Source organism: Octopus bimaculoides, chromosome 18 (assembly GCF_046866305.1).
Source record: "Octopus bimaculoides isolate indiv1 chromosome 18, ASM4686630v1, whole genome shotgun sequence".
NCBI classification, from domain to species: Eukaryota; Metazoa; Mollusca; class Cephalopoda; order Octopoda; family Octopodidae; genus Octopus; species Octopus bimaculoides.
Window position 1 is genome coordinate 18,634,020 of NC_142945.1, and position 13,061 is coordinate 18,647,080.

The following is a 13,061-nucleotide window of genomic DNA, read 5'->3' on the forward strand; positions in this document are numbered from 1 at the left end:
TTTACTATTTCTGACTAAAAAGGGTAACGATTCCCTTTGGTCATGAATGACCATGGGATTGCACCTAGAAAGTTACCCTCTAAGGTACAAGTCTGGGCAAGGTTGTTTATGGAAGACCAGCATACCAGCCTCCTCTCTCCATGCCACCGCTGTTATCCAAGGGAAAGACAAAGGCTGATATAGCTTGGCACCAGTGATGTCACAGCTCATTTCTGCAGATGAGTGAACTGGAGCAACATGAAATAAATAAAGTGTCTTGCTCAAGAGCACAAAACACAGCCCGGTCCAGGAATCAAACTCACTACCTCATAATTGTGAGCCCAATGCTCTAACCACTGAGCCATGCACCTTCTGACTACACATATTTAAAAGTATTCCTTATGTCCTTAACAGTTTAACTGTTTAGTATCTAAACCAGCCATATCAGGCCCAAATATTCTACCTGTTTAATATTCAAACTGGTGAAACCCAGTCTCTCACACCTACTCTACAATGCCACTCTAAACATAAACAGACATACCATCTAAATCTCAAAGCTACACGATAATGCAAGATTAATTCAAAATTATGTGAATAATAAGCATTGCATTTGACAGAATAATCTGGATGCTTAAAGGGTTAACAACAATTACAGCAAAATATTGCTACTTAAAGTTATATATGGCAGCCAATGTGTAAGAACATTAAATGGTACTCTACACAGAGAAAATCCTGCAAATTCTGTTGTGAATTATCATTTTCATCTCATCATCTGGTTGAACTTGCTTACTCTTTATTTACTCTTTTACTTGTTTCAGTCATTTGACTGCAGCCATGCTGGAGCACCGCCTTTAGTCGAGCAAATCGACCCCAGGACTTATTCTTTGGAAGCCTAGTACTTATTCTATCGGTCTCTTTTGCCGAACTGCTAAGTTACGGGGACGTAAACACACCAGCATCGGTTGTCAAGCGATGGTGGAGGGACAAACACAAACACGCAAACACACATACATATATATATATATATACATATATACGACGGGCTTCTTTCAGTTTTCGTCTACCAAATCCACTCACAAGGCTTTGGTCGGCCCGAGGCTATAGTAGAAGACACTTGCCCAAGGTGCCACGCAGTGAGAATGAACCCAGAACCATGTGGTTGGTAAGCAAGCTACTTACCACACATGCCATCCATCTTGGTCCTACACTAGCAGAGGAAAGTCTTCAGGGTGACATTCAGTATCTCTGTGAGATTACCTACAAATATTGTGTTCAGAAGACCTGCTCTAGTATGGCTATGCTTTGACATCCATAGCAGTAGGTCACTTGCCAGCGCTTGTTTAGCCTGCCAGCAATGTCTCGCAAAGCGCAAGCACCTTTCCCTTCTATTTTGAGTTATATTAATACTGTTATGTTTTTGGAAATGGACTCACCCAAGACATATTTGACCCTTTAGCATTTAAATTGGTCATATCCAGCCCAAATACTCTACCTTTTTAGATTCGTACTGACCAGATCTGGTCTCTCACATCTACCCTTATGCCATTCCTAAAATAAACTATCAAGTCATCAAAATCTCCAAGTTATGAGATTATTTCTGAACAATGCGAATGAATAGGTGGGTTAAAACAAAAACATATATATTCCTTTTCTAGTTCCAAAAGTATAATCAACCAACACTTCCTTCCACAGAGAAAAAAAGAGATGATGTGAAGCAAACTTTGTTACATTTTATTTTATATTTCTACATTTTTTCATTTTTTTATATTTAAACCCATTACTCTTTTACTTGTTTCAGTCATTTGACTGTGGCCATGCTGGAGCACCACCTTTAGTCAAGCAAATCGACCCCAGGACTTATTCTTTGTAAGCCTAGTACTTATTCTATGGGTCTCTTTTTGCAGAACCGCTACCACACAGCCATACCTGCACCTATAGTTACTTACTACACAGCCACTCCTGTGCCATTGTTAGATTTTTACCAAAAATGTTTAAGACTGAAGGATTTTCTTTCTTTCTTGTCCATATTTTTATATGGAAAAGTTTCAACTGGAGAAATGCAAAAGATCTTTATAGAGAAGAAAATAGTTGCAACCTAACATATTTTGCAGTCAACAACATTTTAAAAATTGACATTTTAAGCATGCTTTTATACTTAACATTTTAAAAGATTTGATTAAAATTCATGCACAGGTATTACAATAACAGGCACTAAGGGTATTTATTTATGGTGTTTTAATACAAAACATTTGAAAAATAAAATTGTGCTTACTTTGTAAACCATTATCTCCAATTTTGCAATGTGCAAGGCAGAAATAACTAAGAGACAAGTTTTTATTTAGTCCCTGAAAGAAACATAAATAATAATAATAATAATAATAATAATAATAATAATAATAATAATAATAATAATAATAATAATGAAGTAGGAAATATGCAGGTTATGGGTAATGAAGAGAGTGGACATGATACCAATAGTAATTGAAGTGCTTGGAAGTATCAGCTCAAAAAGATTGGTACAAATGTAAAGAGAGAACACCTACAAAAATTATCACTGCTTGGAATTGCAAGAGTTCTCCACAGGGTTCTCGAAGCATGATTAGTAAACAAGTGTCACCCTAGTCTGCAGACTGTTGGCAGCTGACACTTTCCATCATACCCAGCAAAACAAGCTGAGTATTTTCATCATGTAATAATAATAATAATCATCATCATCATCATCATCATCGTTTAACGTCCGCTTTCCATGCTAGCATGGGTTGGACGATTTGACTGAGGACTGGGGAAACCGGATGGCAACACCAGGCTCCAATCTAAATTTGGCAGAGTTTCTACAGCTGGATGCCCTTCCTAACGCCAACCACTCAATAATAATCCTTTCTGCTAAAGGCACAAGGCCTGAAATTTGGGGGGAAAGGCTAGTCGATTACATTGACCCCAGTACATAACTGGTACTTATTTCATTGCCCCCCCCCCCCAAACGGATGAAAGGCAAAGTCAATCTTGGCAGAATCTGAACACAGATCGTAAAGACAGATGAAATGCTGCTAAGCATCTCTCCAGGCATGCTAATAATACAGCCAGCTCACCACATTCATGATAATAATAATAATAATAATAATAATGGTTTCAAATTTTGCCACAAGGGCAGCTATTTTGGGGGAGAGGATAAGTCGATTACACTGACCCCAGTGTGTCACTGGTACTTACTTAATTTATCAACCCTGAAAGGATGAAAGGCAAAGTCGACTTTGGCAGAATTTGAACTCAGAACATAGGGATGGATGAAATGCCACTAAGCAGTTACCTGGTGTGCTAACAATTCTGCCAGCTCGCCACCTTAATAATAATAATAATAATAATAATAATAATAATAATAATAATAATAATAATGGTTTAAAATTTTAGCACAACACTAGAAATTTTAGGGGAAGGGTATGGGCAATTATACTTAATTAGTACTTATTTTGGGGGCTCTGAAAGGATGAAAGGTAAAGCTGGCTTCAGGGATTTTGAACTCAGAACATAAAGACAAACGAAATACTGCTAAGCATTTTGTCTGGCATGCTAATGATTCTGCCAGCTGGCTGTCTTAATGGCATGGTGGTAATCGTAACAGCAATAATGGGGCGGTGAAAATAATGGTGATGATAATAATGGTAGAGATAATAATAACTATTTCTACATTAGCCACACAAGACTCACTTATAATAATATTAATGTAGCACAAAAATGTCTTATGAAACAAAAAGGAAAATTAAACCAGTACACCAAATTACTCTTCCTATGGTGTGTCCTTCAGAGGACAGCCAGCCTGGAGTTGAAAAGTCATCCTCTGGCACAAACTCTTCTCTGAATACAAACCTAGATGGTCACCTGAATGGGAACAGCCCCAACTCAAGCCCTCCAAGTCCACCACCACAGCCACAACAGAAAGGAAAACGTAAGAGGATCAAATGGACCCAGAAAAAGTATAAAGAAAAAATATATGCATATTACTATACAATTAGGTAGGCCATCTCAAGAGACATACACTGCAAACTCTTACAATATACGGAGAACACAAAATCAAGACAGCACAAACTATATGAATGAAAACAAGTTAGCAAACGTCAGGAGGGATAGCTTTAGAAATAATAGACTCATGGATAGTGAAATAATCACAATCAAACATGCAGTGGAAAATGACCTAAATATAAGACAGAAGAAAATGAAGAATCAGATGAAGAGAGTAGCTCATCGTGAGGCTTAATTGAAAGACTGTCATCTGACCAAATCACACAAAGATCTGAAGAAATAAGAAATTCTAATGAACCTTGTAAAGATAGCCAGAAAAGTGGTAAGGAAACAGTATTTGAAGACCACACATTTGCTGGAGAACACAGAGAGTCTATGATGGAAAATAAGTAGAAAATTCTGAATAAGCTTGCAGTTGTAAGACATGCAAGTATGAATGATTGAGAATCACTTCATAAACTCACAAATACAAACCAAAATAAAAAACAAATTAAAATTGGCAACTATGTAACAAAAGAAATCATACAAGAATTAAAACCTGATCTTACTGAGTTAAATGAGATTATTTACACATCTGCTAAGGCAATTGAAACCAATTGCATGCCTCTGAAAAAACAGAAAAAACTAAAGCTGGGAAGAAATCCAAACTAGAGAAGTAAAATTGAAAAAGTGATTGAATTAATAAGAGAGAAAATATCAATATTAAATTAACTAAACTGGGGTAATTATGTAAGATCCAAAAAAGGAAGAAAGATGAAGAGAAATTATGAATTCTCGCCAAGAGAAGAACAGATATCAAAAAAAAAAAAAAACACTGAAATAAAGAGTCCAAGAAAAAGCTCAAAGGATTTGAAGAATTGAGAAAAGAATTTTTACAAGCAAAATAAGCTGTTCACATCCAATACCAAAATATTCTACAGAGAAATAGGGAAGGAGAAAATAATTATTGAAGACCTTCCTCCTATGGAAGAAGTTGAAAACTTTTGGAACAAGATTTGGCATGATGAGAAAACATACAATGAAAATGCAGATTGGATTAGACACACCGAAGGATCCTACCAAAACTTGCAAATACAAACATGGGAAGACATCAGAATAGCATACCAAAGGATGATACACATGAAGGCTCATAAGTGGAAACCCCCGGTAGAGATAGAGTGCCAAATTTCTGGCTACATCACTCTAGTGTGCACATGAAAAGTTGGTTCAGCTGTTCAATGAAATTATGAGAGGCTCATAACAGACCTAATTGCAAAACTGGTAGCAATAGGGTAGTCCTTGAAATAAAACAATGGCAGCTCAGACAGCTTGGCCACATACTTTGAATGGACTGAGGCAGGGTAACAAAAAATAGCAATAAGATGAACAGTATCTAGAAAGTAAAATCCTGGACAGCCAAAGCACACTTGGTATGAAACAACTGAAGGAAAGCTGAAAGAAATAGAGAGAGAGATGGGTCTTAAACTGGGCAAGGAACAGAGAATTGCTAAATAACAGTCTGAAGGGCACTGAATCACTGAAGCCTTATTTCCCAACTGAGAAGAGAATTAAATGAAAAAAAAAATAGTAATACTCCAAGATGCAAATGGAATTATAAATGGAGAAACTGTACAAACCCCACTACCCCACAAAAAATTTGTGGCCTAGAATCTACATAAGGAATCTCAGTAAAATAGAAAAGATTTTAAAATATCTCATAATCACAAACATTTCATGTTTTACTACCTTTGCTTGTCAGCTCTAGAATGTAATGTAATATATATGTACTGTATACAGATAATATTCACGAGTTAACAATTACTAGATTTAACATTGAAATCTATTGCAAGATATATGTGTCCATATAAATAACATCTATGATTTAAATGTCTTTTAATTGTGCACACACATATTCAGAGAGAATAGGTCTACAAAAGGAATAAATAAATAAACAGAGAGTCTAAATTAGCTCTGAATATTCAAATGCTTTCAATAACAAACAATCCAATAATAATCCCAACATATATTGTAAATGCATAAGATGGATGTTATTGATTAAAACTGAATTTCAATGCAGTGTTATCAGAAAGATCAATAATTCTGTATTCCTTAAATGCAATTAAATTGTTGATATGTTTTAAATTGGCAATAAATGCTTTTAACTAAAACTATTAATAGACAGAGGGAAACGAGAATATTCTCTTTTATTGCCCTTTTATTCCAGATATGTTGTTTCAGTTTTCCAATGTCTGACATGGGTTAGAATGAAGCTTAAAGTGGAGGTATTTTATGCTTTTTATTCTTTTAATGCTATAATCACCAAATATATCAATATTTCCCCAACTTTGTTGTTGTTATTATTGGTACTGCTGTCATTGTTGTTATTGTCGATACTATTGTTGTTATTACTGTTGTTGTTGTCACTACTGCAGTTGTTGTTATTGTCGTAACTGTTATTACTGCTGTTTTTGTTGTTACTATTCCAGCAAGCCGAGATTTTTGATTCTCATTTGAAAGCCATTTGATTCCTTGATATGACTAAAGGCAACGGTAAAAGAGAAATAATGCCACCTCTTCTGATTTTACCCTTTATCCCGAAAATTACAGGCTCCTTGTTACTTGTTGATCTTTAATGATTAAACTTTGTTTCTCTCATTAATACTGCTTCAAATCAACATAGTTACAGGATTAAACCTGTGCAGACAGCCTAGCAGAAAATCTCACTTCCATTGGCTCATAATGTGCCTGCCAGCCCAATAGAAGGTAAGAATATATCCCTCACTTCAACAGATAAAAAAGGACCTTTGTGGTTACTTAGATATGGCATACTTGCGACCCTTAATCTTTAATTTATAATCTTATTGAAGAGCCAAAGTGGAACCCTCTATACAGTCATTCAACCTGCTAGAAATGGCAGTTATATCTCCCTTAAATCACACCTTATTGCTTTTTAAAAAAAGGAAGGATACACTGGTTAATGTGCCCCTCCATACCCCAAAGAGGTATGATCGTGGCTTGAAAGTTTTTCAACACTGGGCTAAACGACAACCTTATAGGATGTTGTTTTATTATCCTTGCCCAAACACTTTTCCCTTCAGCATGATTGACTCTCAGCTAACTTTGCCTTCAGAATCATTACAGTACTTTAGCCACAGCACAATAATGCAGGGTATGACACAAACTAGCTAGAATATTGCAGCAGCCAATCATTTTGATCCTAAATGAAGGGATATGGAACAATCTATATCTGGTGAGGGATACATCAATTGAATCTCTAATGTAAATTTAGAGATGTGAGAGACACCATACAAAACTAATTTACTGTCCACAATTAATTTAACTTAATAGAGAAACATACACAGATTATATTTGCAGCAAAAAAAAAAAACATTTTTATATAATAGTTTTAAATAATTTACAAAATCTGATGACTGCATCATGCCCCAGTATCTGCTTTGGCATGGTTTCTATAGTTGCATGCCATCCCAAATGCCGACCACTTTACAGCCCTGTATGGAGTACCTTTTTGTGCTACCAGAACTAGTGAGGCTGCCATGCAGTTTGCAAGACTACAACCCATGAGGAAGCAATTTTATGCCAGAATATGAAGAGTAAAAGAGGAGTAGAAGTATGAGAGGAGACAGAGCAGAACAGCTTTCTTGCTGTAAAAAATTTACATGATTATTCATATTTAAGGAGAGAGTGGGAGGGTGACTGGGTGGATCTGAAAAAAACATTTATATCAACATTTATCATCTTTTTTTTATTCACAAATGCAGGCATGACTGTAAGAAGCTTGCTTCCCAACTATCTGGTTTTGGGTTCAGTCCCAATCATGGTACCTTGAGCAAATGTCTTCCACTATAGCCCTGGGCCAACCAAAACTTTATGAGTGGATTTGATAGACAGAACCCCATCTTATGTACATGTGTGTGTGTGTGTATGTGTGTATATATATATATATATATATATATATATACCTGTGAATGTATGTGTGAGTGTCTTTGTTCGTCTCCCACCACTACTTGACAACTGGTGTTGGTGTGTTTATGTCCCCGTAACATAGCAGTTCAGCAAAGAGACTGATTGAATAAGTAACAGGCTTTAAAAAAGAGCAAGTACTGAGGTTGATTTTATTTCTACTAAATTCTTCAAGGCAGTGCCCCAGCATGGTCACAGACTAATGACTGAAACAAGTAAAAGATGCACAGTAATTTCCTTTAGTTTGGCTGCACTATCTAGATGCTACACTATGTTGCTGCTGCACTATCTTGCTGCTGCACTATCATCTGCAGTTGCACTTTCCTCTACAACCATAACATTATAAATTTCTGATAGATTTTTCTTAATGTTTTATTTTACTTCTTTAACCTGTCAAATCATTAAAAAAACATGTTCCGTTAGTTTTGCCTTCACACACACACACATACACTCTTTTACTTGTTTCAGCCATTAGACTGTGGCCATGCTAGGGCATCACCTTGAAGAATTATTTTTGTCGAATGAATTTACTTAATGTTTTTTTTTTCTTGTTTTGCTAAGCCTGGTACTTATTCTATCAGTCTCTTTTTGCCAAACCACTAAGTTATAGGGACATATACACACCAACACTGGTTGTCGTGGACAAACACAACACGCATACACACACACACATGAACACAAGCGTGCACGCATACACACACAAACACACACGTATACAACGGGCTTCTTTCAGTTTCCGTCTACCAAATCCACTCACAAGGCCTGAAGCTGTAGTAGAAGACTCTTGCCCAAAGTACCATGCAGTGGAATGTACTTCAGTCATGGGACTGTATGTACTTCAGTCTTGTATGTACTTCAGTCATGCTGGAGCATCAACTTAAACAACTCAACCATGGTACTAGTCAAGGCATATCATGGTTCTGTTAGTATAAAAAGTTGTTTCTCTTGTGCTTTGATGTTCATAAAAGTATTTGAGTAAAGTTTGCATGTTTAGATGTTTCTCTCTGGGTGTGCATTGTTCTATAGGTAATTTGATTAGTATATAGAGATTTTAACCTTCCTGTTGTGTGGAGATAGAGTTTGTTTGGTGTTTGTTTATAAAATTTCTTCAAATTCTATTCTAGATACATGCTAATGTGAGGTTGACATAGGTGTGTACAGATTCATGTATAAAAATGGGAACAAAAATATAATTTAATTAAAGAAAACAAAATTAGAGTTCTGTACGTCTTTGAAATTGGTGTCACTCCTGAAAGAGTCTCAAAGCTTCTCAAATGCACCGTGTATGTGTGTGCGTACACACACACACACACACAATGGGCTTCTTTGCGTTTTCATCTACCAAATCCACTCACAAAGATTTGGTTAATTCAGGGCCAACATTCACCCAAGGTGCCATGCAATAGAACTGAACCTGAAATCAGGTGGTTAGGAAGCAAACTTCTTAACCACACAGCTATACCAGCACCTATAAAATTTAAAAATTGGAGGTAACATGAAAACGTACCTTTGAAATGTAGTTTATACTTGATTCTTTGAAAGCAATTCCTTGCAACCTAAGGCAAGCCAAAGCTGGAGTAACACTAAGACACTGTTGGAGTGCTTTACATAATTCATCTTTAATTTCTTTGCTTGCAATGGCTGGTTTATGTCTTTTGGTGCCAGTTTTATCTTTCTCTGAAAAAAAAAAATTAATGAAGAATCAGTTTTTTTTTGTTTTGTTTTTTACCTGCTGATCACAAATATATAATTACTTATTGAAACATATTTTAAATATATAAAATTAGAGGTGTGTTGTTGTTACATAGTACCACAGACTTAATATTCAAACTTTGCTAGGGACAACTGAATGAAGGAGTCACTATAAAGTCCCTTAAATGATTGGGAATAACAACCAAATCTCTCTTGAATCACACACTTTTTGAAAAGCTTAGCTGTCACTTGTAAATATGAGCTAGTAACTTGTATCATGCTTGTACAGGCTTTCCACCTTTGACCCAATGGAACATTGAGTGTGTGATGAGAGAGAGAGAGACAGGCAGGTAGACACAGAATTGGCCATGCGGAAAAGGAAATTAAAAATTATGTGTAATGTCATTCAGGAGTTGACAGTGACTGTACAAGACATAGAAAGTAAATCAGTGACGGACAAATACATCATAAAAATGAAGGAAACCTTAAAAAATAAACAAAGGAGAAATGTGAATGCAAACCATTTTTCACTCTGCAACGATGTATTAATGTACGCACAAAGAGTGGTGGTACCAACCACACCACAGAAACGGATATTACATGAATTTCGTAGTGGACACCTGGGGATCTTAAGAATGAAAGCAGGAAGTTGTAAGGTATCGTTTTGGTAGTTTGTTGGAATATTGATTGTTGGTTTGTGTATAGTTCATGGAGAGTTTGTTGAACTGTTCCATTGTTGTTACCCTACTTTATTATATATTTTATTGTTACTACGCGGTTATAGTGTAAACAAGTATTGTCATAAATAGTGGTGATACTACAATAATTGGCAATGAATAACTATATTACAATAGTTGGTTTGTTTACATCCCCTTAAGTTAGCAGTTTGACAAAAGACACCAAAACAATAACTGCCAAACTTAAAAGTACTAAGGTCAGTTTGTTTGACTAAAACCGTTAAAAGTGCATGACTTGAAACAGGTAAAAGATAAAGGATTCAAAGAGACACACAAACATTTAAGTTTCCACATTTGTACAACCCACCCACACACACACACATGTATACACACACATATACAGGGTGGGGCAGAAAGTACGGACATTTTTGAAAAATTCACAAAATCATTAATTTTAGCTGCAAACAAATTTTATTGACATCAATGTGTTCGTATTGAATTAGCATTTGTCAAAATCAAGTGTAGAAAACAACATCCACCATGTGGTATCCGTTTTCGTTGATGCATTTCTGAAGGCATTCTTGGAAGTTGGCATTCACTCCCTCCAGCATTGCTCTGTCAATTTGGGTTCATGAATAGCTTCCTTCAAATCATCCAATGTATGGGGCTTATGCACATACATACGTACCCTGGGGTTTCCTCACAAGAAATAATCACACATGGACAAATCAGGGAACCGAGGGGGGGGGGGGCCAAGGAATGTCAGCAAATCTGGAAATGAGGCGGTCACTGAAGAGAGAATGAAGAACATCCATTGATGCTCTGGCTGTGTGGGCTGTTGCCCTATCCTGCTGAAACCACACACATCAAATGGCCATATGTCTTCATCATAATTCAGGGCAAAGAAGCTGTTTATCATCTTGATGTAACGCTCGGAGTGCACAGTAACAGCATTTCTATTATTTTCTTCAAAAAAGCAAGTACCAATGATGGCAGCTTTCCTAACAGCACACCAGACTGTCACTTTTGGGCTGTGCAGTGGTCTTTCATGCAGTTCTCTTGGATTTTCCAGAGCCCAATAACAACAATTCTGTTGATTCACCATGCCATTGAGATGAAAATGAGCTTCATCACTCATTAACAAAATGAGGTTGTCATTTGCCTCAAAAATTGCTTCCATCTCACATGCAAAGTTAAGCTGCAGTGCATAGTCCCATGGTTTCAACTGCTGCCCAATGGAAATGCAGGTCTTCATGCAAAATATGCCTTACTGATCGATTACTGATGCCAAGTTAATGGAATGCCTCCAAGCAGACTGATTTGGACTCTGTATCAAAGCTTGTCTGATGCGTTCCACATTTTCCGGGGTCCATACCATTCATGGCGCCCCTATTCATTAATTTACCTCGTGTACAAAGTGCATTCACCCAACATAAGATTGTGTTATGGGTGAGAACAGCCTGATTTCGGTGAATGTTGAAGTGGCACCGAAACTCACGCTGAACTGCTGTGACAGACTCATTATTCTTCACATAACTGTTGCAGGCAAACACACAATGCTCTATCATCCATAGCACCATGGCTTCATCTGAAAGGAAAAAAAATGCTAAGACACCACAGACCAAATGGTACCTGTCAGACATATCTCCTTTCCCCTGGGGGTGAGTAATAGCCATTTCAGAAACATCTATCCTCTCTGCCCCACCCTATATATATACACATATATACATATATGTGTGTGTGTGTGTGCATGTGTGTTTGTACATTGAAACAAATATAAAAATATTATCATCTACATCACTGCAAAATATTCAAATATGTTTTCACATCACCTATACAAACAGGCAGATTTGGTGGATGAACAAAAGTCATTTTTCATCCAAATCTTTGGCCATTCCTAAAAATACTCTTGCAATAAAGATTAATAAAACATATATTATCTTCACTAAACCCCGTCCAATGACATCAGCTACAAGAGGACATGAGGAGTAACAGCCAACATTTCACTCTCCATAACCCACTCTTTACACATGAATGAGGTTAGCTGTTTCTTTTTGATAATGTCCAGAAGGCCTGTAATTATATGTGTGTGTGTGTCTGTCTGTGTGTGTGTGTGTGTGTGTGTCTGTCTCTGTGTGTGTGTGTGTGTGTGTGGTGTCTGTGTGTGTGTGTGTGTGCATGTGCATGTGTATATATATGCACATGCACACAATTGAAAAGATGTATAGGGTATTTTTCATCTGTTAATATCTATTGCAAATATTTTGCTTGTTTCCCTGCTTTTATTATTGTTAGCCAATGAAAGGCAGTAAGCTGGTAGAATTGTTAGCATGCCAAGCAAGATGCTTAGCAGCATTTGATTTCAGCTTTACACCTTCAGTTCAAATTCCAGAGGTTGACTTTGTCTTTCATCCTTTCGGGTTCAATAAAATAAGTGCCAGTTCTGCATGGGGGGAGGGGTCGATGCAATAGACATACCCCCTCCCCAAAATTGTTGGCCTTGTACCAAATTTTAAAACCATTATTATTAGCCAACTGAAGGTGGCAAGTTGGCAGAATCATTAGCATGCTGAGCAAAACACTTAGTGGGATTTCATCTGTCTTTATGTTCTGACTTCAGATTCAGACAAGGTCAACTTTGCCTTTCATTCTTTCAGGGTCAATAAGATGAGTACCAGTTGAGAACTGGGGTCAATATAATCAACTTACCCTCTCCCTCGAAAATGCTGTCCTTGC

The 13,061-nt window shown here is 36.7% G+C and overlaps 2 protein-coding genes across 4 annotated transcripts in view; one reads left to right on the forward strand and one right to left on the reverse strand.

Moving 5' to 3' along the window:
* The window catches only part of LOC106878905 (centrosomal protein of 78 kDa), a 244,217-nt gene that overhangs the window by 208,608 nt on the left and 22,548 nt on the right, over positions 1 to 13,061 (reverse strand). For both annotated transcript variants that reach the window (XM_089365887.1, XM_089365886.1), the window contains exons 4-5: positions 9,464 to 9,633; positions 2,252 to 2,324 (exon numbers count right to left, since the gene is read on the reverse strand). In XM_089365887.1, the coding sequence (XP_089222013.1) occupies positions 2,252 to 2,324; positions 9,464 to 9,633 (243 nt within the window). The remainder of the gene's footprint in view (positions 1 to 2,251; positions 2,325 to 9,463; positions 9,634 to 13,061) is intronic.
* LOC106878906 (ribose-5-phosphate isomerase) overlaps positions 1 to 13,061 on the forward strand; it is a 206,431-nt gene that overhangs the window by 103,068 nt on the left and 90,302 nt on the right. For both annotated transcript variants that reach the window (XM_089365889.1, XM_089365888.1), the window contains exon 2: positions 6,200 to 6,257. In XM_089365889.1, the coding sequence (XP_089222015.1) occupies positions 6,240 to 6,257 (18 nt within the window). In that variant the 5' untranslated portion in view covers positions 6,200 to 6,239. The remainder of the gene's footprint in view (positions 1 to 6,199; positions 6,258 to 13,061) is intronic.